At 52.6% G+C, this 23505-nt stretch overlaps 1 protein-coding gene across 1 annotated transcript; it reads right to left on the bottom strand.

Annotated features, from left to right (window-relative positions):
- Window positions 1-4143: 4143 nt before the first annotated feature.
- On the bottom strand, window positions 4144-21221 carry LOC147583970 (uncharacterized). The gene is made up of 5 exons (XM_086675107.1): window positions 20498-21221; window positions 16654-16688; window positions 15090-15190; window positions 9542-9614; window positions 4144-5884 (listed from the first exon to the last, which is right to left on the bottom strand). The coding sequence occupies exons 1-5, from the start codon at window positions 20681-20683 to the stop codon at window positions 5644-5646; spliced, it is 636 nt and encodes a 211-aa protein (XP_086531233.1). The 5' UTR covers window positions 20684-21221; the 3' UTR covers window positions 4144-5643.
- Window positions 21222-23505: the final 2284 nt, after the last annotated feature.

A 23505-nucleotide genomic window follows, 5' to 3' on the forward strand; every position in this document is an offset into this window, starting at 1 on the left:
TCCCTGTCTGTCCTGCAGGACACCCTCCAGTGGAGAAGGCCGGTCGGGGGACGGGGTGTGACCCTTCTTCCAGTTTCATTGCTGTGGCTCCCTTGGACCTCGCCAAGGAACCACTACCCCAGGTTCTGCCCTCCCCTCCTGGCTACAGAACCCCCACCCACATGCCCACCCAGTCTCTGTCCTTGGTCCATCTGGCACCAGACCCCCGCCCCCACCCAGGCTCTGTCCTTAACTCTCCCAGCTGCAGAGACCCCCCCCCCCCCCACACACACACACATACACCCCCTCCAGACTCTGCCCTGCTCTCAGAGCCCCATGAATCACAAGTGCCAGCCTCTGCAGGTGGGATGCAGCTTTGGGGCTCACCTCAGAGATTCCGGCCTGCTCAGAGCCTGCACAGGCAGCTCACGAACCAGAGAGGGGGCGGTGGTGCAGGCTCTGCCGCAGTCCACTAGGCCACGGTGGGGAGGACGTGCTTTTCCTGACATTTCAGGAGCCAGGGACAGGCAGCCCTAGGGGCTCAGCCCCACCCCAGCCCCACAGAGGTCCTGGGTTCCACATGCCTCCTGTCAACCCTCTAGTTTCTACTTCCGCTTCAAACTGGTGGAAGATGGGCGACCGTCTAGAGGTCTGTTCGTTGAGACTCAGGGTTCTGTTGGTTCCGGTCGGAGCTGGACAGCGTCTTCGCTGCATCCCACTCAGGCCTCAGCACTGCTTTCTCCTGGACATCACTACTAACGATGCAAGAGGAAGAAAGAAAAACATTGCACACTATGTTCCCACTGTCGTATCGGCCAAAGGTGACCGTTGAATCCATTTTGCAAGACCTGTTAGAGCTCTGACATAGACACAGGGAAATCTGCCAACGGAGGTGGGCACCAGGTTTCAGGAGCATAAATATTCAAGGAGCATAAATATTCAAGGAGCATTTTCCCTGGGAAGGAGAGGCAAGGCCTTGGGAGATGGGGACACCCTCAGGGCAGGGCGCTGGGGGAGCCCTCAGGGCCAGATGGGCAGAGTCAGGGCCCGCGGAGGTCCTGCCCCCACATTCCAGGCGGACTGGCGCCCTGTTTCTGGAGGGTGGAGACAGCATCACTGTCAGGACCAGCTATACATATGGGGCCTGGTCAGAATTCAAACTTGGGGCCCCTTGTGCAAAACTCGGTAGCACCCCCAGGATGGCAACAGTGGAGTATTGAACAGAGCTCAGGGTCCCCCTCGGGGTCCTTGGCAAACACAGCCCTGACTGCAGTCCTGCTGCCAGGCAACTCTTGGGACTCAGAGAGGACACACAGAGGCATAGGGCAGGGCTGGCGCCCACAGCCCGTGCGTGTGACGCTTACTTCAGAAACTTGCTTTTTCATCTTTATTTTTAAATGCAAACTTATTTATTTTGAGAGAGAGAGAGAGAGGTGGGAAGGGGCGGGGGGGGGGGTGGAGACAGAGAAGCCCAAGCAGGCCCCGCACTGTCAGCGCAGAGCCCGACACGGGGCTCGATCTCATGAATTGTGACATCATGACCTGAGCCAAAATTAACAGTTGGATGCTCAACCAACTGAGCCACCCAGGGAGCCCCAAACTTGTTTTTTAGCTTATGAATTTATCCTTGCAATCCTAAAACTGGGCCTGGAGTGTGCACCAGAGGAAGTGTGTGAACAAGGTGGCTCTCTGGCTGCCCGTCTGGGAGGACGCGGTGCATCACCAAGTTGTCGGGTGATGAAAACAGAAACAATCTGCCACCACTGAGATCCAAGCCCTTCAAGGAGCTGCTCCCACATGTGCATGAAAACCTGTCAGAAGGCAGCCGTGGGACAGAGAGGTGCCACAGCCTCCCAGGAAGCCTCCACGTGGTAACAAAATCTGTCCCTTAGTACGGTCCAGATCTGCCCCCAGTTAATCTAAGCCAGCGTTCCTCTGCGGCCTTCCGTGCACAGGACCGCGTGCGCACCTCCTGGCTAGCGCAGCCATGCCCTCGGCTCTGACACAGTGCTCCCCTCAAGAGTTCTGGGATGGGGTTCATCCCAGCGCCTCTCCACCTCCCGGGGACACAGCAGCTGAGCCTTTTAAGGTCCAGCAGACTCTGCTTCCGTGAGTGCGTTTTCTGCTTTTGCAGAGGAAAATGGACCTTTGTGCAGCAGCACGTACCGTCTGTCCCATTGTTACAGAACAGGTTTTCGTGTCCAGATGAGGCGGAGTCACAGGAATTAGGTGTGCTCTCTCACATGGAGCAAAGGCAGCAAAGCACAGGACCCCTGAGCGGCAGGGTCCCCAGCAAGCGCCTGGGTATAGCCTCCAAGCGCCATGCAGGGTGACCGAACCCAAAGACGGAGTACCAAAGTAGACGGACCCAGAGCCCCGCAGGAGCCCCGTGAGAATGCAGCTGGGTCCGGCCGGTGTGTGCAGCGAGTGCGGAGGCCGAGCTCAAGACTCAGCATCCGTGGGGTGCCGACTGAGGCAACAGGGGAAGGAGACAACTTAGTGGGGGACCATTAGCCCCACCCAAGGCACAAAGATCAAACTCTTTAACTGCATCTCGGAATGAATTTCGAGAATATTCATAAAAATACAGAAACGTTCAGCACCCCATAAGGTGAACATAATGATTCCACGTAGCACTACCAGGGGTACAAACCAGCAGGAAAATCAGATCCATGTGACAAGACCAGCCATCTGGGACCGACCCAGGACTGACACGAGGTATTAGCACAGCTAACTGCATTCCACAGGGCCTGAAAGTTAAGTCGAGACATGGGAGTCACAGCAGCACCACAGACTGAATTAGTAGGACTGAAAAACCACAGCGTGTGACATGGAAAATACCCTGGGCGGGCCAATGGCAGATTAGACACGGAACAAATGTAGCAACAGAAGCTACCCAAAGTGAAACAGGAAGAAGAGAATTAGAAAACCCGGATCGTCCGTGATCTGTGGGACAGCTTCAGGCAGCCTACTGTGTGCTTAATCGGGGTCCCCCCAAAAGCAGAGAGAATACTTGGGACAACGGTGCAGAAAAGGTGTTAGAAAAATAACGGCCAAAACGTTTCCAAGTTTGACGTAAACTATAACCCACAGACGCAAGAGGCTGGATGCTCCCCAACCATAAGGACCACAAGGGAAACGCTGCTGGCAGTGAGCAGGAAGGGGCAGGAACAGCCGGGAGACCGGCACAGTGTGAAGGGGCAGAGTAACAGAGGGGCGGCACGCCGAGGGTCCCTGGGTGGTAAGTGCGCTGAGGTGAGGCAGGTCAGCCCAAGCTCCGTTTCTAGAAAAGGTCCACGAGCCCCGGGAGAACACACACCTCCCAACAAGTGAGCCCGGGGTCCGCAGCCGTCCCGCGAATCAGGCTCGTTACTTGTGTCGTCCAAATTTGTGTCTTTACTGTGCGAAAACCCGGTGAGCCGACAGGAAGCACGAGAGGGTCAGGGTGAATGTCGCACCTGTTCCCATGGCTCCTGTCTGTGTTTGCTTCGCACACTTCTCTCCTTTCTGTCTTCTCCAGTCACAGCACTGTGGGTTTGGTGGTAGGAAGCACAGTTCTCTGTCATCTACAAACGTGGTTTTACTTTTTCCTCCGCGTAGCACTTCTGGGTATGTGACTCCAGGTCAACAGCTGTTTTCTGTCATGCTTTGTGGGAGTTATTTCCTCCCTCTGTCCTTACAGCCAGAAGGTCTGCTGTCCGTCTGCTCTTCCTCTGTCGGTGATCTTTCCTCCGGCTGTTCTTAAGGTCAGAGTGTCTCCGGTGCCCCGTGCTTCCGTACGGGAGGTCGAGGTGTAGATCTCACCTGTGCAGCTGGCTGGACAAGAAGCCACCGGCACGTGTTTTGTGAGTCCTGGGCGACCCTGCCACTACAGTCAGTCCCTTCTCGAGGGCTTTGTGGACGCGTCTGAGGCCCACCTGCCCCCCGCGCCCGCCGGCCCTCCCTCCACGTGGCCCTCACGGCTGCATCCACATTCTGGCAACTTCTTCAGATTACTTTCCAGTTCAAGAACTCTCTCTTTGGCTATGTTTAATCTGGTGTTTAATTTATCCAAGTTTTTAACAAGTACATTTTTTATTTCTAAAAATTCTTTTCAGCCTTTAAAAAAATTTTTTTTTACGTTTATTTATTTTTGAGACAGAGAGAGACAGAGCATGAAGGGGGAGGGTCAGAGAGAGAGGGAGACACAGAATCGGAAGCAGGCTCCAGGCTCCCAGCTGTCAGCACAGAGCCCGACGCGGGGCTCCAACTCACGAGCTGTGAGATGGTGACCTGAGCTGCAGTCAGTCGCCCAACCGACTGAGCCACCCATGCGCCCCAACATTAAAAGATTCTGTGCATCCTCCTTAATATCCTGTATTTCTAGTCCTTGAGGTGTCTGGGCGTCTGAATTCTCTTTTACTGTTTCTTGGCTCTCTCGTGCGTGATGGTTTGTGATCTTTGGTTGTGAGCTTATCTGGACTGATCTTAAGCTCTGAAAATCTAGCTTCTTAACTTGGCTCGGTTTATTTCTGCCTGAGACTGGATTCATCCTGGATCCTTGCCCCCAGCTCTGTTCCTGGCTTCTGGATCAAGACCTGGTTTCAAAGGAGCCCCTGGTCCTGGACCACCTACCTATCAGCTCACTTTTGTTCTCCAGTTTTGGGGGGATTTTCTCACTTTGTATGAATCCAGGATGTAATGAAATTACATTTTCATGAGAGCACTAATTATCTTATGGTGAAAAGTTCACCATAAAGCCAGAAGCCCTGGGGCTCCTGGTGGGGGGGGGGGGGGCTCAGTGGGTTAAGCATCTGACTCTTGGTTTTGGCTCAGGTCATGATCTCACTGTTTGTGAGTTCAAGACCCATATCAGGTTCTGTGCTGGTGGCATGGGGCCTGCTTGGGACTCTCTCTCTCTCTCTCTCTCTCTCTCCCCTTCTCTCTGCCCCTCCCTTGCTCACTGTCTTTCTCTTTCAAAATAAATAAACTTAAAAAAAAAAAAAAAAAGGCCAGAATCCCCTCCTCTGTATCACACCCCTCGTCCTCACTCTGGCCAGGACTCAGGCTGGGTGGGGGCAGGAGAGGCTTCGAAAAGGCCACTTGAAACCCAAGAATTTAAAGTTTACCAAGACTGATTTCAAGCTTATTGCCAATGAAATTATTTTTTATTATTTCGTATAACTGTCTAAGAAATTCTGAAGAATTTCCCTAAAGGCTACTTAGGTTCCTAACAGTTGTCAACATTCCTAAGTAACACAAGTGAAAACATCACACCAAGTCTGTCCTGAATCTTGGAGCACGATGGGGACGTGTTCGGGAAATAGCGCAAGTCAGGGTGTGCACAGGCTCCCTTCTTTCCTGGACTCTGGACGCGGACCCAGCACGCGGCTTGGAGGAAGCCGGGCCATCGGCTGCCACCGGTGCCTGCGTAGAGGCGAGGGCTGCGCTGCACCATGAACACAGCGGGAGCCCCTGCCGGCCTCAGGCCAGGCAGGCATCGTGGGAGTCGGGGTGAGCGCCTGCCCTGGACTCAGGGGCATCCGTGGCAGCGCGGACACAAGTCGTGCTGACACAGATATCCAGGTTGACCCTGGTCTCTCCCTAAGCATCGAGCGGGCCCTCTGCTTCCTGGCTGGATGGCGATGCCTGGCCCCAAGCCACCTCTGCTGTCTGTCCTGGGAGCTAGAGGTGCTGGAGATTGCACACCTGCCCATCCGCTGGCTTCCTAGTGGTGGTGACAGTGGCAGGCTCCGTGCCCTGGACCTGCTGCCTCCGCAAGGGGACATCCAGGTGCAGCACGTTCTGGCTGCTGGAGGGCAGCAGGTGCGGGAGCCTGAGTTTCTCCAGGGCCGCCTCCCGAGCCCGGATCTCTGAGGACACGGGTGTGTGGACGCCCATTTGGCCAGTGTGGGCTCCTTGGCTCCTGCAGAGCAAAAGAAAGTGCCATGAGCACCCGAGGGCGGTGAGCAGAGGGCGCGCCCAGTGCTTGGCCCCGGGTGCAGAACCGGCCCTCTGCCAGGAAGGCCAAGGACAGGTTCCTGGTGCCGTCCGTCCTGACCTCTTGCCAGGAGGGCGGCCGCTTCTGCACAGAACATCAGCGTCTGCACACACAGCCCCGCTCAGCGGGTCAGCGGGAACCCTCCTCCACCCCTCCCCCGTGCTGGCGTCCCTGTACTGGGCACCTCCTCGGACCCAGCAGCAATGCTCATGGCTCCTGGTGCAGCGGGCAGGCATTTCCCGACCCACACCCGGGATGGCTGGCGGTGCCGACGGCCTTGTCCACCAGTTGTGGGCGCGGCACTGGCCCAGCCCACCAGCCGCGTGCGCGTCCCAGGCCCACCCGTGCCAGTCCTCAGCGATGGCAGACTCACACCTGCTCATGGGACAGGGACCGCACCCCACCACGTGTGGTTTTCAGTCACATTTCCCGGAGGATGGCAGAAGGTACGCACTTGTTTGCGGGTCTTCTGGGTTCCCTGTTCCCCGGAGTGCCCAGCCATCATGTGGCTATGTTTTTCCTGCCGGTGTCATAGTACTTCGTGTCCTGGACACCAATTCTTTGTCACCTATGTGTCACAAATATTTTCCCAATTTTTGACAGCCTCCCTTTGTATCTGGGTGTGATCTAATTTCTGTGTATCTTCCTTTAGGGACAGTGCCTTTAAGAAAACCTTGCTTAAGGACCCTCAGTCACCATGAGGACATAAGGACAGTACCAGGGGTGCCCGGGGGGGGGGCTGGGATCGAGCCCCGCGTCGGGCTCTGTGCTGACAGTGCTGAGCCTGCTTGGGATTCTCTCTCTCCCTGGCTCTCTGCCCCTCCCCTACTCTCCGTGTCTCCCAAAATAAATAAACTTAAAAAAAGAAGATAGTACCAAATATTATCTTCCAGTCTGTATAGTTGTCCCTTCACCCATTGTGTCTTTAGTCCACGTGGAATTAATTTGTGTAAACGGTACAAGGTGGGGTCTGATTTCATTAGTGTTATTCCCACACGGCACCAAATGTTTCCGCGTTTATGAAACAATCTACCCACCCCTGCTCGTCAGCCGCCCCGTGCCACAAACAGTGTCCCTGTGCCCACTGACGTGCTCGCGGCCCCTGCAAGCCACCACGCCAGGCCCTGTGCTTATTTCGGCACAGACCCCACTCTGTCTTTGACTCACAAGCTTCGTGGAAGCGGCCCGGCCAGACGTCCTAAATTGCTCCTCTCCTGCCTCTTGGCATTCTTGGTCCTTTGCAGTTCCACACACATCTCAGACGCAGGGTTTCAAGCTGGCGTCCTGCACTGGCCTCTCTGGGACGCCCGGCACGCACGCCGTGAGCTGGGTCTGTCCGCACTCATCAGGCTCCTTAAGACGTCCCTCTGCAAATTTTATCGTTTTCTCCATGAGTCCAGCGTGTCTTTTGTTAGATCTGTTCCTAGGGACGTCGCTTTCTAAAAACGCTCCGAAAATGGTCTCTTTTTCACTCCCTGACGTTCCTTACTTCTGTGTGAACAGCCTGTTTCACTTTCACTTTAAAAGGTGCATCAGCCAGGAGGGCAGCCCTGGGCTGATGGCCCCCGTACTGCAGGCAGGACTCCACTCTGCCGTAGCTTCCGTTACAATGAGCGTAGTCAGTCGATATTCCCTGGAAGGACTCCCCATTTTTTATCGCCAAATATTTAAAAACACGCATTTTCTTTGTCTCTGGAGTGTGCCAGCTTGCTCACGACACAGCTACAGTCTCACTTGCCGTTCCTGGACTCGTCGGACCCGAGTGCGTGCGGGTTTGCAGCGCAGGGCCCTCAGCCCCACTGCCTCGCACGCTGCCCCCCGAGCGCCCCTCCCTGCCGGGGACTCCGCTCACACCGCAGACCCCAGCCCCACCTCCGGTCGCGCTCTCCGCCTGTCATCCCGTCTTTGGGTGTCAGGTAACTTCTCCAGTTCCAGCTTCGAGCTCACGAACTCCAACTGTGACCCGCGTGCCGCAAAACCCTCAGTCAGCCGCCCCATGTCAGTGGTATTTTCTGCAGCTCTGAGTTTCATTTGGTTTCTCTTCAAATACACGTGCGATTTAAACAAGTTTTCTGTTCTCTTCAGATGTTTTTCCCTTTGCCTGTTGTTTCCCCAAACAACAACCACAGTTACTTTGCATTTGGTCCTCGAGCCCAACTCCCGACGTGTGTCTGTTTCTGTGGTGGCCTTGGCCTCCGTGAGGGCGTGGCCATGTGGGATGAGCGCCGCTGGTATCTTCCCAGCTCCTGCGAGGGGAGCGCCTCTCGGCACCTGCAAACGGCTGGTCCAGAATCACTTGGTGTTAATCCTCAGCTTGAGGAGTTGGGGGATTTTCTCAGCTCCTTTCGGCTCCAAGGTTCATTCTTGTGTCCTGAGGGAGCGGAGCACGGGGTTCCTCTGGGCTCACCACTGCCATGCGCGCGTAGCCATTTGGGTCCCGATTTTACAGGATGACTTACCGGCCTTCCGTTCTGGCTGCGCCCTGAGCTTGGGCCTGTCTCTCCCCCCTGTGAGGCCACGAGAACCCGGCTCACCAGGGAGGCAGGGGCCCTTGGGACACAGGCTGCAGGTGCCCACGGGGCTCTCTGTGGGTTTTCTCTTTGCCTCCGTCCCTGGCTGAGGACCCCTTGTTCTTACCTGTCCACGAGCACCTACACCCACATGGACGGCGTGCACATGCATGCCCCCGTGGCGTCAGTCCACTCAGGAGCCAACCTGCCACGTACCCAGACCTGAGGCTCAGGCTCCCTGTCACTTTGCCACTTGCTCGTAGTTTAGGTTTCTTAAAATCCAGCTTTGGCCTTTCTGGAATCACGCAGAAATCAAACTCACCCTCTCAGCCTCCACCTCTTTTCTAGAAACAGGAGCCACTGACTCCTGCGGCCACGGGTGTGTTGAAAGGTCAGCCTCCACCTCTTTTCTAGAAACAGGAGCACTGGAGAATTGCACTGTGAGCTCTGACGCGACGGCGGCAGCAGGAGGCGTCATCGTGGCCAAGGGTAGGTAGTTGTTTCAAAGCCGAGTGGTGAACATTTCCTTAGATGAGGTGGGGCAGTCTCAGAAGGACTCTGGAAAGGTCAGGCGAGTGAATAACAAAATCACCGTGCATTTCGGCAGACAGCGTGCGGGTGGTGGAGTCTGAGCCTCTAACAGAGCACATCGGGCCTTTGGTTCCGGTCACTAGTCAAACTCTCCGTGGCCCTCGCTCTGGTGCCATCGTTAGGCTGGCCACCGTTGCACGTCAGGGTCCACGGCTCAGATCGGTGGCCACAGCGACGCCACCCAGGGCCAGCTCCTACCTTGCAGGCGCTCTTTCAGCTGGGCATCCAGCCCCACGTCTTGCACCTGCTGCCTTGTGGCACACAGAGCAGGTGGCGGGGCTAGCGCGGGGACGCCAGGCCCCATCGGCAGACACTACGTGAGCCCGAGCTCGTCCTCCGTGCCACTGAGACAACAAGCATCCTAGCCTTTGACGCCCCACCGGTGATTTCTCCCTCTCCTTGTTTTTCTGTAGAAAACGTTTTCCTCTTTAGGGAATCAAACTTGGGTGGATCTCAACTCCCACACTGTGTGATGTCTTACCTGAAGCTGGGCCTCTGCCCTCGGCGCTGTCTGCTTTCACAGGCAACCTCATTTCCTGTTGGTCCTTTGAGACCTGCAGAGAAATAACAGGAAACACGTGACATGGCATCTCTTGCACTGCCAAAGGGAACAGAACGGAGCAGCAAGAGCACATTTTGGAGACGGAGCCACGACGGGCTCTGGGACACCGGCGGCCATCTCGCCTCTTGAGTTCAGAGCACTCGCTTGTATGTGGGGCTGCTGATGAGGCTGCGCTGGGGGTGGGGGGTGGCTTTTCCCTCTGCACGCGCATCGGGACAGAGACAAGTGGTGCTTTTCCTGATGAGCAGGAGGGTCTCCCGGGGGGCACCAAAGCCTATTTGGACCCTTGGCATGGGGGGGGAAGACACAACACAGGCCGCCTCATCTTGCTTGGCACCTTCTCTGCACAACTCTGCCTGCTGGTGGTGCGTCCTGGCTACCCAGAGGCCCCGAATGTCCTCACACCATCTCCCGAAAGCAGGAGGTTTCTCCCTTGCCCTGGTGCTACTGGGCCTGCTGACGGTGACTTCAGATCCCCCGCACGGACGACAGGGGAGAGCACGGCTCTTGCCAAACGGCCAGGGACGGTGCTCCTTCTGACTTACAGGGCTGTGTGCGGCGGGACTGGACTGTGCAGCTGTGCACAACTTTCCTTGGAAGGTTCTGCAAGTCCAGTGTGTCTAGGAGATCTCTAAACCCGTACATGCCTTCATCCTCCTCCCAGAGCCAGCTCTTGAGAATTGGTCAAGATACAAACTGAGGCGTGAATGAGATTAAATAGGAAGGAAATGAAAGGGGAACCTCAATGAACAATGACTCCCTGAAGAAGAGGAAGCAAACGGGAACAGACTGTAGAAAAGCCAGGTGTGAGGACAATGCTGTCGGGATGGACAGGCCCCCAGGGGACCCAACGCAGAGGCAGTTGTGGGAGCTGAGGTGGGGGCAAGGCTCCGATGGGTAAGAGGTGGGCGTGCTGGCCACAGAGGGCCACGGAGTGGGCAGCAACCTGGTAGAGGCAGGACGTGTAAGAAAAACCCACAGAAGGAGGTGGTGGTGCTTGGAAGCAAAGGTGATCAAGGTATTACTGAAATGATGTCCCAGGGAAGCACACTGTTTGCTTAGAATGAAAACAGAAACACAATGGAGCCGGGCAGTGGAACAGTGGAGGCCTGCCTGCGGGGTAGAGATTTGTGGGGAGGTGGTGACACGTGTTCTCAGAGTGCACATCAGCATCCTTCACCTGAGGACAAAGCCGGGGATCAGGAAGCACGAGAGATTGGTCCTCCACAGATGTGACCACTGTGCTAAAGAGAGCCTTTGGGGTCAACTATTCCAGACTCTGAAGCCAGACCAGACACACTGCACAGCACCAGGGGAGAGATGCTGTCCAACTCTCCCGAGTGAGTGGTGTCAACAGAGCAGCGACAACCCACCCTCAGTCCTCCTGCGGCTACAGGCCAACAGCCTTCATTCCTGCGCAGGCAGTAGGGACTCTGTACTCCAAAACTTGTCTGTTGTGCCTTTTGGTCAGTCTGGTCATGTCCCGAGGGGCCGGCACAAGGGCTCGCTTGCCCTGGCCCCCTTGGCAGCAGTAGCTGTCTTTGGGAGCATCTACTGGGACCTTAGTCCCCCTATTTTCAGCCAGACATTGAAGGAAAACACTGGCTGACCACAGAGATAATGAGAGAAACTCTGCAACAACAAATACATGTTTTGCAAAAATAGCCTGGGAGAGTCACAAACTGATAGTCCAACAAGCAAAGATCTACAATCCCAAGCAGTGGGAGAATCTGATGTCCAGACTTAACCACATTATAATACTCAGAATATACAGTTCTCAACAAAAAATTATAAAACATCCAGAGAAAAAGGAAAATATGGCCCATTCAAAGGAGAAAAAGAATTTGACAGAATTTCCTGGAAGAAGCCCAGACATTTGAATTAGTAGTCAAGGACATTAGGTCAGTTATCTTAAATGTGCTCAATGAGCCAAGGTGAAGAGTTAAAGGAAGTCATGAAAATACTGAATGAACAAAAAAGAAAATCAATAAAGAGATAGAATTACAAAAAAGAACCAAACAAATTCTGCCACTGAAAAGTGTGAAATTAAAAATTCACTAGAAGAGTTCAAAACAGAGCAGGAGAAGAAAGGATCTGTGAGCCTGAAGACAATTGAAATTCTCCAACCTGAGGACCAGGGAGAAAAATGGAACAAAGGAAAATGAAGAGCACCTGGCGGACCTGAGGCCCAGAAGGAGAAGAGAGGGGGCAGAGAGAAAAAGTATCCGAAGAAACACTGCCCGCATGCTTTCCAAATCCGATGGAAGATACGGATCTACACATCCAAGATGCTCCACAAACTCCAAGCAAGGTAAACTCAGAAGGGTTCGCACCAAGACACAGCACTGCCAGATTCTCAGAACCCAAAGAGAGGAGTCTGAAAGCATTGAGAGAGAAGTGGTTAATCACGTACAGGGGGCCTCAGTAAGATCAACAGCTGATTTCTCATCAGAAACCATGGAGTCCAGAGGGCACCTTTCAAGTCCTGGAGGGAAAATAAATCTGCCGACCAAGAATTCTAAATCCAACAAAACCGTATTTTGGGAATAAAGAAGAAATTAAGATGTTCTTAGATAAACAAAAGCTGAGAGAATTCATGACCAACAGACCTCCCCTACAAGAAATGCTAAAGGGAGATCTTTAGGCTAAAACAGAGGCTCTAGACAGTAGCTGAAATAAAGTACGCTCGGAAAGGTAACCACACAGGTCGAGACATAAGCAAGGATTGTCGTACTTTGGTTTGTAACTCCTCTTCTTCTCTATGTGACTTAAAAGACCAATTCACAGAATAATTATAAATCTTTCTTAATGGGCACACAATGTATAAAGATGTAACAATATAAAGGAAAAGGTAGGAAGACGTATAGGATCAGAGTATATACTACTGAAATTAACGTAGTATTATTCAAACTAGACTCTTATAAGCTTAAGGTATTAATTGTAATCCCCAAGGTAACCAGTAAGAAGGTAACTAAAAAGTATAAGCAAAAGGAAAGAAGATGGGAATCACAATGGCACAGTATGCAAATTCAACTAAATACAGAAAGGCAGTAGTGGAGGAATTATGGAATAAAAAATATACGAGACATACAAAAAATAAATCAGTGGGGGAAAGAAGGTCAATCTGATGTTTAGCAAAAGCAGCTGGAGCAACAGAAACCACCTGGAACGGATGAAGCTGGATCCCTACCTCACACTAAACACACCAATGACCCACAGAGTGAGGACTCAACTCTCAAAATCAAATGTTGAAAATTAGCAGTGGAAAGTATAGATGACTGTCTTTTAGAAGATTGGGTTCAAGATTAATCGAGACCAAAAGGCATTATCATAAAATATGCACAAGTGTGAGTGTGACTCTGACTCATCAAATGTTGAGTTCAGCTAAGCATGGAGTCGAGTTGCTGTGACACTCTATCTGTAATTCACCCAACTAATGAGGCGTTTGTATCAAGCATATATAAAGCACACAAATAAATCTATAAGAAAAGCAGAAAGAGCCCAGGAGGAAAATGGGCCAAGGACAAGAGGAAGCACTTCCGACAGAAGGAAATTTACATGGCTAATGCATATTCAGCACCATTGGTGGTGAGGGAAGGCTGGGAGGGATCGTGAGCCGCCAGCCGCACCACTCGGTGCCCCAGGTGTTGGGGACGACACGGACCTACGGGGCTCCGAATATGCATATGCTTCTGCGGGAGTGCAGACCGAGCACCCCTGTAGAAGAGTCTGGCCTTGTAGAAGAGATGGCCTGCTGCTCATCACAGGGACCCGCACAGGGGCACACGTCCTGCTGGCCCACAGCAGAGGGGACGGACGAGTTACAAGAAGCAGTCGCAGAAGGAAGGCAAATGAGCTCGGCCACCCGGGACAGGGAACCACCGTTTTGACCGAGAGGTAGTAAGTGAAAAGGTGATTCCCCCAAATTCCAAACTTCACATACACACTATGTCCTTTCTGTGAAATAAAGAGTAACCGATGTGTTGTGAGCATCTATTTTTTAGGACTACATATGATGTGAAACACTGAAGTGAAAGGAAAACATGAGAACAAAGAGCGTGGCCAAGCCACGTACACAGAAGAAGACCACACATGGCCGGGCCACACAGAAGTTGACCACATCAGGACCCTGCCTTTTTCGGGGAGTGGGGGGGCAGTGATGCTACCTCTGTTACCAAAAATAAATAAAATACCAAGTAAACTTAGGAAGCAGGTAACGCATAGATCAGTGATGAGTCTGTGTCCTCAGATGAGGATTATAATTAATGGGCAGCAAAGTCCAAAGCAGGTATGATGGGGAACGGCGGTTACCATTTACTGAGCACCAGTCCCAGCTGGACACCGGCAGCAGGACTCGGGACCCCTCACGGAGTCCATGCGTATCTTGCAAGCGTGGAGACCCAGGCACTCCAGGAGGTTAAAGAACTTACTCTGGGCTGTGGAGCCAGTCACGCCTGCACACCAGAGTGGACTCCCAAGTCCAAGTGTGCCTTATGGCGCCCATTTGTCTCTAAGGACTCTGCTAAGAGCTACGGGCCTTGGGGTCGCCCGCAGAGGGGTGGGCCTGGCGTGAAGTGGGGCACACAGGGCGTCAGGATTAAACGCGGGTTCCAGAATGAGCAGAGAGGAAGCCCCAGCCCGGGGCTGGGCGTGTGAGTTCGGTGAATGTGCATGGGCGGCTGAGCGCCAGGGTCTGAGGGGCCCTCTCAAGTGCCGTCAGGCTCGAAGCCGAGGCTTCCAGCACATTGTCTGGAGCCTCTTGCTGTTACAGAAGCAACTCAGGCCCCACTGGCTGGGTGGCCCCGTGAGCCACTCTGGAAGGGAGCACACAGAAGGACGGACAGTGGGAGCCGGGCCCTCCACAGCCCCGCCTTTCCGGGTTCTACACTCACCTGCCGGTGAGACTGCCACCACACTGTGTCTGCCTGTGTCTCCTGCCTGGCCGCACAGGCCACCCCGCCCGCCCGGTCCTGGGGCCATGAGCGTATCGTCTGCAGGCTTCCTCACTCAACCCCGTGTGTGGCTCACACGCTCTGTGTTGACTGTCAGTTATACACACCCCTTCTCTATCCCAACATTTATCATGAAAATCTCCAAACACACAGAAAGTTGAAGGGATTACACGGGACACCCTGAAAACACCCACTGCTGAGAGTCTATCACAGCGGGCGTTCTGGTCTGTGTCACCTACCACGTGGCCATCACCAGCACGTGGCACCAGAGCACACGTACGAGGCTCGTTTTAGGGACACCTGTCTGGGGACTCCGCTTCTCACACACACGGGCCCCCGTCAGGAGCGTGATCTGCCCTCGCTTCTCCTCCCACTCCACACACACCGTCGGTGCCCTTTGTGTAGTGGCCCAGGCACCCAGTAAATGCAGAACACCAGTGCGACCAGCATCCAGGTATGGTGCTGAGCCCGGCTTAGGAGGGAGCCCCAGGCCCTACATCTGAGCACGGGCTCACCTTCACCGCAGGTGGTCCTCTGTGCCGGAGGCCAAGGTGGAGTGTAGGGTGAAGTCACTGGATCACCGGATGGCGACAGGAACACCTTGCTCCCGGGTCCGCTAGGGCAGAGCGGGGAAGAAAGAACACGTTACAGGGCAGGCCCTCGCCGGGCGGGCTAGTGCGTGGGGACCCTGCAGGCTCCACGGTGCCCGTGGACGTCTCCCCGCTGGGGCCCCCTCTTATCTGCAGTCTGGGGAGCAGGCAGCGCCTGGAGGCTGAGTGCCAGAGGGGGTCCCGCGCCATAAACACGCAGAAGGTTCATGCGAGAAGGACGCTGCAGGCTTCCACCACCAGTGGAAAACTAAAACAAGCCACCCGGTGGATTTCTGCCGACAGAAATGCCTTTAAAACCAGACAGAAGCAGCTTCACCTGCATGATGGACCCTCCCCCTTATTCATATATTCACTGCTTGGCTGATTTGTACACAACCAGCAGACCGGACACCCTAGACAGATGAGCAGCCGGGAAGAAGTACTCCCAATAAGTTTGTCTGCCAGCGACCGCGAGGAACACGGGCTGTATGAAGTCCTACAAGGTTTCCCTGTGATCGACGTCCCAGGGAGGCCCCTGGTGGGTGGGCCTCGAGGACTGAGACTCGGGTGAGGCCTCAGGAGCAGGCCACGGAAGGTGTCTAAAGTGCTAGCTGCTCAACTGGGTCCAAACTCTTCGGTTACCAAAGAAACATTTTCTGCAACAGTCCCTGCAGGCCAGAGCGGGAGGTCTGTGTGTGTGTGTGGTGGGTGACATTCAAGTAAATAACTTGCCCTTTTTAATTTCACTTCAAATGCATTAAAGGGCACTTGGTGCAAAGTTACTGAGGTTGTGAAGTGAGGATACAATATTCAGACAGTTACAGCTGTGAAATGTTCCCCAGAACCATCCTTCCAGAAACAGAGGGAGCCTGTGCTCACCGTGTGCTCAGGGAAATGTAGGGGAGACAGCACGGACCTCACTGACATGGGTGCCGTGTGGCCTCCTGTTACTCATACTCCAGGAGAAGACGACGTCTTGTCGCGGGGACAGTAGTCACAGTGTTCCGCTGCACCTGATTTACTCTCTAAAATGTGCGCTTGAAGCTGGGCCACGATGTGAAAGGGGCCACTCTCTGCCTCTGTGGCACAGGAGGGGCAGAGGCCGTGTGCTCCCCAGGGGCCTGCGAGGTGCGGTCACCCACCCGGCACATGGAGAGCCCTGCCTCTGCTGCACACGGTCATGGACCGCGGCACCCTCTGCACGCGGCACATGCTCACAGACAGAAAGTAGACGGGCATCGCTCACACCTGTGCACTGGCTCGCGTTACTTGTGAAGAACCTAGAGAGGTCTCATCGCAAGCTCCAGCGAGCAGAGTACGGCGAGCCCTTCGGGTGGCTGTCCGCGTCTGTGACGTCAAGGGAAACTGGTTTGTCTTCGATCACATCATCACAGTACCCTAAGGTTTCCCACCAAAGACTGTGTTCGTCGGGAATCGTGGTGAAGTCTTTGAGACGCGGGAAGCACCTGCAGGAGGCTCAGAGACTCACCTGAGGGCAGACGAAGTCAGGCTGCTGGCTATTTCCTGTGAGGGAAGAAATGATTGTTCACGACAGGAAACAAGATGGAGTGGTCAACCTCGAGCTTACTGTTAAACAAAACGACATTCGTTATTACCGATTTGGAGCAAACGTCCTCAGGGTCCCGGGGCCAGGGAAGGGGTCTGTGGGGGAGCCCGCTCCACAGCCAGTGTCCACACTGGCCAAGGAGCCCGCTCAGGACCGGTATGTGTCACACGCGGCCACCGGGCGGCCCTGACTTCTGTGGCAGGTCTGCACGCGGGCAGCGGCCAGGACCGAGGCGCACAGAGGAGGGGCCGCCTGAGGACTCGGAGAGCTGAGGGGAGACGCCCCAGGAGAGTCTGACCTTGACAGCACCTGGGTCTCAGGGCAGTCAATACCTAAGTACGGTATTATTATTTTTTTAATTTTATTTTTTATTTTTTAAAATTTACATCCAAATCAGCATATAGCGCAACAATGATTTCAGGAGTAGATTCCTTAGTGCCGCTTACCCATTTAGCCCATCCCCCCCTCCCACAATCCCTCCCATAACCCTCTGTTTGTTCTCCATATTTATGAGTCTCTTCTGTTTTGTCCCCCTCCGTTTTTATATTATTTTTGCTTCCCTTGTGTTCATGTGAAGTCCTATGATTTTTGTCTTTCTCTGACTAATTTCACTTAGCATAATACCCTCCAGTTCCATCCACGTAGTTGCAAATGGCAAGATTTCATTCTTTTTGATTGCCGAGTAATACTCCATTGTATATACCACATTTTCTTTATCCATTCATCCATCGATGGACATTTGGGCTCTTTCCATACTTTGGCTATTGTTGATAGTGCTGCTATAAACATGGGGGTGCATGTGTCCCTTTGAAGCAGCACACCTGTCTCCCCTGGATAAATACCTAGTAGTGCAATTGCTGGGTCATAGGGTAGTTCTAGTTTTAGCTTTTTGAGGAACCTCCATACTATTTTCCCGAGTGGCTGCACCAGCTTGCATTCCCAGTACGGTGTTATTTTTATTTCACGATGGATATCCGGTTGTTCCAGGACCATTTGTTGAAATTTTCACTTCTCCCCAAAGGATTGCCTTGGCCATAAATGTGAAGGCTTATTTCTAGAATTTTTATTCTATTCCATTTCTATTCCATTGACTACACTAACCTGATTACTATAGCTTTTTAGTAAATTTTGAAGTCAGATTGTATAATTCTTCCAGTTTTGTTCTCTTTTCAAAATTGTTCTGGCTACTCTAGGTACTCTGAATTTCCATGTACATTTTATGATCAGCTTGTTGGTTAAAAAACAAAACAAAACAAAACAAAACAAAGGAGAACCTCCTAGGAATTCAATAGGGATTGTACTATGTCCATAGATCAGTTTTGGGGGAAATTCTATCTTAACAATATTGAGTGTTCCAATCCATGAACGTTGTATATCTTTCCATTTATTTTAAATGTCTTCAGTTTCTCTCAGCAATGACTTATAACTTTCAATGTATAGACTTTACTACAGTTTCGTTAAATTCATTATTGTTAATGCTATTGTTAATAAAATAACTAATATTATTTTCAGTGGCATTTTTGCCAAATACAGAAATATGACTGGATTTGCTATTTTTTTAACAATACAAAGTCAAAAGAGATTTATTTTTTACTGTTTCCATTCCAGATAATGGCAAATTACATAAAACATTTCTAGGTCAGCCAAGGCAATGGAGAAACTTTTACTTTGACCATGCTGAGGCAATTTGCTGTGGAGCTAGCTGGAGGCACACAGAGGTTCCTGACGCCAGGTAGGGACTGTACTTGATTTCAGGTGTGCTCTGGATAACACTGAAGATAAATGTCCCAGAGCTTACTGGAGAGCACTTTACCTGCTTCCTGCAAAGCTATTTTATTACTAGTAGTTTTGTTTTTTGTTTTGTTTGTATTTTAGAATCATGTTGTCTGTGATCAACACAGTTTCACTTTCTATTCTTTATTCCTTTTTCTTGTCTTATTGCACCAGCTGGAACTTCAGTACATCCTTGCCTTATTCCCGGTTTTAAGACGTACTCAGTCTTTCACCGAAGTATGTTAGTTGTATTTCATAGGTGTATTGCATAGGTCAGAATGAAGATCTTTTCATTTCATTCCTAATTTGTTGAGACTATTTTTTTGTCACACGTGAGAGTTTCTTATTGGCAACTCCCTTTCTGAATTGACAGTGCCATATTATTGTCATTTACTGTTAGTATTTTGTATAATGTCAATTAATTTTCACATAGCCATGGTACTTAATCCTGTGTGCTGCTAGATTTGGTTTGCTAACACTTAATCAATGGTTTCTGTCTGTGTTTTCTTGAAGGATTTTGCCTCATGGTATTCTTTTGGGATGACATTGTCTGGCTTTGGTATCAGGTTGGAACTGGCCTCACAGAACAGGTCTCCCTTCCTCTATATTCTGAGAGGGTTTGTGTCATTATTTTTTAAAAATTTGGTAGAATTCGACAGTGTTGGTAATTTGTGTAAATTGGCTGGAAAGGTAACTACCTTTCTTAAGTGAGAAATGCGTTTTTCAACACTGGAAGATTTAGAGTGAAGTATACAAATGCTTAAAAGCCCCAGACCCCATGCTGTTACTACTGTGGCACTAGAAAGCCATATGACCATATCTGGCATATACAGTTTTGAAAGCAGAAGAAAATGTATCCTCAGGGGTGTGGGGTGGGGAGGGTTTAAGCCGGTGGGGTCCTAAAGCTCCACGCACACCAAGAGGCGAGCCCGGCCATCAAAGTGGGATGATGATCTGTCTCAGACAATCCACAGAGGGATTAAACGTGATGATGGATGACAAGTGTCCAGCAGAGTGACAACGAACGGTCACAGCTTCCTTGGATTCCTGAGACAGGATCGGAATGAGGTGGCCCTGAGACTGCTCTACTACACATTCTAGAGGCGAGCTCCAGAGCCACACATCAGAGAGAGGGCTTCCACATGTTCACCTGGACACACATTATAACCAGCGGGGGGACATGGCCCTCACGGTCATACATGGTCAACACCCACATGGTCATCACATTTTTGCTTCTTGAGATGTGTCCTCATGTCACTCAGAAGCTGTGTGGCCACCACCACCCCAGAAGGGATGGCAGGGATGGGCGCCAATAGATGCTATCACTGCCACAGCCACCACTGTGACCCCTGGAATGGAGCAGCAGCCTGGTCTCCATGCACGTAAAGTATGTGCTTGTTGGAAGGCTTGATGGGAGCTAGTGGCGGGGAGGGGTCATGCCATAATTGTGTTGGCTACGGTTTAAGCTGTGACTTGGCCAGTCACACCCAGTCCCCACTGAAGACCGGCCTCCAGCATCTCCAACACGGAGCTCTGACTCCAGGCTCTGCAATGAACACAGTGGACCAGGTATGTCCCTCCTCCCCGCTGACCTGGGAGATGAGCAGGGGCACCCTTCTGCCGTGACAGTAAGTGGGTCACTGAGCCCTTCCTGGCCAGAATCCCGCCAGCTTGCCGGAGCGCACACATGTCACCCAAGCACACGTGTGATGCTTCCGTTCCAGTTGCACCCATTTTTCCGTCATGTTTCTCTGCTCACACACACGCCCCGCGCTGTAGATCGTTTGTGCTGCCCGCCTTGTTTCCCTTTATCCCCCTCCCGCCACTGTCCTGTTCGAGCAGTGTCCCCGAAGGACACCATAAATGCCTTAAACCAGCCAGACAAGCAGGTCCAAATACTGTCCTGCCCTTGCTCTTGTGGGGAGCTTAGACTCAGCACTGGACCCCACCCCTGTGTTTGAGGCTCACACACACACGGCCACGCCTCACTCACCATCACCCACGAGTCCTCCACGAACGCGTTGGTGGAGGAGGGTGGACCTGAGCGCACGTCCGGCAGCAGACGGTTGGACTTCACTCTGTGGGATGGCGGGGGGAAGGGGAGACACTCATCGGCAAGGACGGCCGCTGCTTCCTGGAGGGGATGCTGATGGCTGCCGGAAACCACAGGCCACGGCATCACACAGCCTCCTTACCGCCCTTTCCCCTCAGGTCCACTGCACGGTGGGAGACCCCGGGAGGGCAGGGGAGGAGCACCTAAAGGGAGAGCTGCAGGAGCAGCAGGGGGTGTCAACAACAAGGGGTGCCCCTGCAGATCAGGAGGGGATTTGGGGAGAGGCCCTGGGTTTGGAAGGGAAGAGACGTTCAGGAATTACCAAGAGCAATGGTGGGGATGTAGGTCGTGGGACACTCGGCTAACTGAACTGTGCAAGTGGATTGAACAGTGTCCACCAATGACCTCACATCGCTGTAAGGGGGGTTTTCAGATGCAGCGACTCTAGCAGCTCAAGGTGTCATCGCCTGAGACCAGGGTCAGCCCGACGACTGTGTCCGTGCAAGAGGATGGGCCCTCAGCCCAATGACCGCATCCGAGCAAGAAGACAGGCCAGCCCTCGGCCCGACGACCGAGTCCATGCAAGAAGACAGGCCCTCGGCCCGACAAACACGTCCATACAAGAGGACAGGCCCTCAGCCCAACGACTGCGTCCGTGCAAGAGGACAGGCCCTCAGCCCGATGGCCGCGTCCGTGCAAGAGGACAGGCCAGCCCTCGGCCCGACGACCACGTCCGTGCAAGAGGACAGGCCCTAGCCCGACGACCACGTCCGTGCAAGAGGACAGGTAGGCCTTCAGAGGGGTGACCACGTCCATGCCAGAAGACGGGCAGGCCCTCGGCCTGACGACCGCGTCCGTGCAAGAGGGCAGGCAGGCCCTCCTGGTTCGTTAATTTTCAATCATTCTTGCCAGAAAGGGGCAAAATGGGAAAATTGAAGAGACAAAGGGAAAGCAGCATCAGGTACGAGCCAAGGAGAGAAGCCAAGTGCAGGTCCTGTGACTGGGGACACGTCGAGGTGAGTCCGGCTCCAGCCTCCAGAGCAGTGAGACAGTACGTTTCTGTTTTTTAAGCCACCTGTTTTGTGGTCCTTTGTCAGGGCAGCCCTGGCAGATCGAGACCCTCACCCTAACGTGAGCACATTTCTCGTTTCTCCGTGTTCCGAGGTGACTTTCCACACTGGTACGATTTCAAAGTGGAGACCAAGTGCACGTTTTAAAATGTGTGCTCACCCTGGGTCGTGACCTTCATAATGGGCCACTTTCTGCTTCTGTGACTTTGCAGGGGTGCACTTTGGGTGCGTGTGCACGTGCAGGGCTGTCCTCTGTGTGACTCCTCGCGGGCTCAGAATGAGCAGGCACGGCTCAGGAGCGACGGGCAACTACGTATTATCGGAGGTCGTAGAAAGGAGGCTGGGACCCGCTCCTCACACATTCTCCGACCGACACACAGAAGAAATGAGCGCTGCCGCTGCCGTGCTGGTTGAGATGCGAGTCGTCCGCAGGGAGACAATTACTGCATTTCCCCAAGCACGTGGAGCGCAAGAGGTCCCTGCGTAGCTGTACGTGGCACTGCTACGCGAAACAGCGTTATTTCCTACTGTGTTGTCACATGATTTCAAAATACCCCATCAGACGTGAGTCACTTTCCAAAGCACTCGACTTAAGAGCGCGTAGCCGTTTTCATTCAGAGAGAACCAGTCCGGGAAGCTTACAACCTACCTGTGTGAGGGTGATTGCAGGTCACCCGTGGCTGCCTGTGGGAGTAAAGGAAAAAGGAGAAGAAATCGTTGGTACTGAGGCTTGTTCGTAGCAAATCAAGTCCGTCATCAGTTTCAGGTGCGTGTGGCTCAGGGCCTTCCCAGGAAGGGGTCTCTGCGTGGGGGTCGCCGTGTCAGAGGTTAGGAACACACTGAAGATCTTAGGAAACTGTCGAACTACTTTCCACGGTGGTGTCACCGGAAGCCCCCGACTTCGCACGGCTACCTGCGGGCCGCCGGTCCCTCCGTGTCTCCCGCTCCTGGCGCCGGTAGCCTTTCTGAGGGAGCCGTTCCGCTGTCTTACCGTGGCTTTAGTTGCACTTGCCTAGTGGTGGATGATGTGGAACATCTCGTCAGGTGATTATCTGCCACCCATATAGCCTATTTGGTAAAGTTAATTAGAATCTTTTCCCCATTTTAAAAATGGGGCCGTTTTTCCCTATTAAGTGTTAAGAGTTCTTTATTTATTCTGGATTTAAGTACAGGGTTTGCAAATATTTATTCCAACCTGTGACTTACATTTTTATTTTTGCAGTGGTGAATTCTGAACAGGAAATGCTTTCTTTTATATAAAAAAGTCAAATTTTCCATTTTATTCCTTAATAGTGGTTTTGGTGCCCATATTAAAGAAAACTTTGTCTACCCCAAGACCACAAAGGTTTTATTCCGTTTTCTTCCTACAGTGTTATAGGTTAGCCCCTAAATTCAGAACTGTGACTGATTCTGAGTTATTCTTGTGTGTATGGTGTGAAGCAGCTATTAAGCTCTTCCCCGCCTCTCTTTTTGCAGACGGTCATCCAATTGTTCTGGTACAGTTTATTGAATGTGCTCTCATCTCTCCCCGTTGGATTATCCTGGCACCTCTAACACCCACTGATCGGGTTTTATTTCTGGACCTCCTATCCTGTTCCCTTGACCTGCATGTCTCCCCTCACTGGGCACACCACCCTCACGGCCCACACTGTGCCGACTACTGTAGCCCGATAGTTCATTTTTAAGTCAGGTTGAGTAAGTCCTCCAATTTGCTGCTTCTTTCTCTAAATTCTTTCGGTCACTCTACGTCCTTTGGATTTCTGTATCTGTTTTAGGGCTGGCTTGCTATTTCCTTAAAGAAAAAAGCTTGCTGGAAACTCAATAGGGATCATGGTAATTATGTAGATCAATTTTGGGGGGAGTTTTCTATCATGACAA

Source organism: Puma concolor, chromosome A1, assembly GCF_028749965.1.
Source record: "Puma concolor isolate L17-30 chromosome A1, mPumCon1.1.hap2, whole genome shotgun sequence".
NCBI classification, from domain to species: Eukaryota; Metazoa; Chordata; class Mammalia; order Carnivora; family Felidae; genus Puma; species Puma concolor.

Coding starts and splice junctions, on each gene's coding strand:
- LOC147583970 (XM_086675107.1), bottom strand. CDS start 20,683: ATGCCGTGGCCTGTGGTTTCCGGCAGCCATCAGCATCCCCTCCAGGAA. Junction 9,615..15,089: donor GAGGACCACCTGCGGTGAAG/GTGAGCCCGTGC, acceptor ATTTCTCTGCAG/GTCTCAAAGGACCAACAGGA. Junction 5,885..9,541: donor GGGCAGAGGCCCAGCTTCAG/GTAAGACATCAC, acceptor TTTGCTCTGCAG/GAGCCAAGGAGCCCACACTG.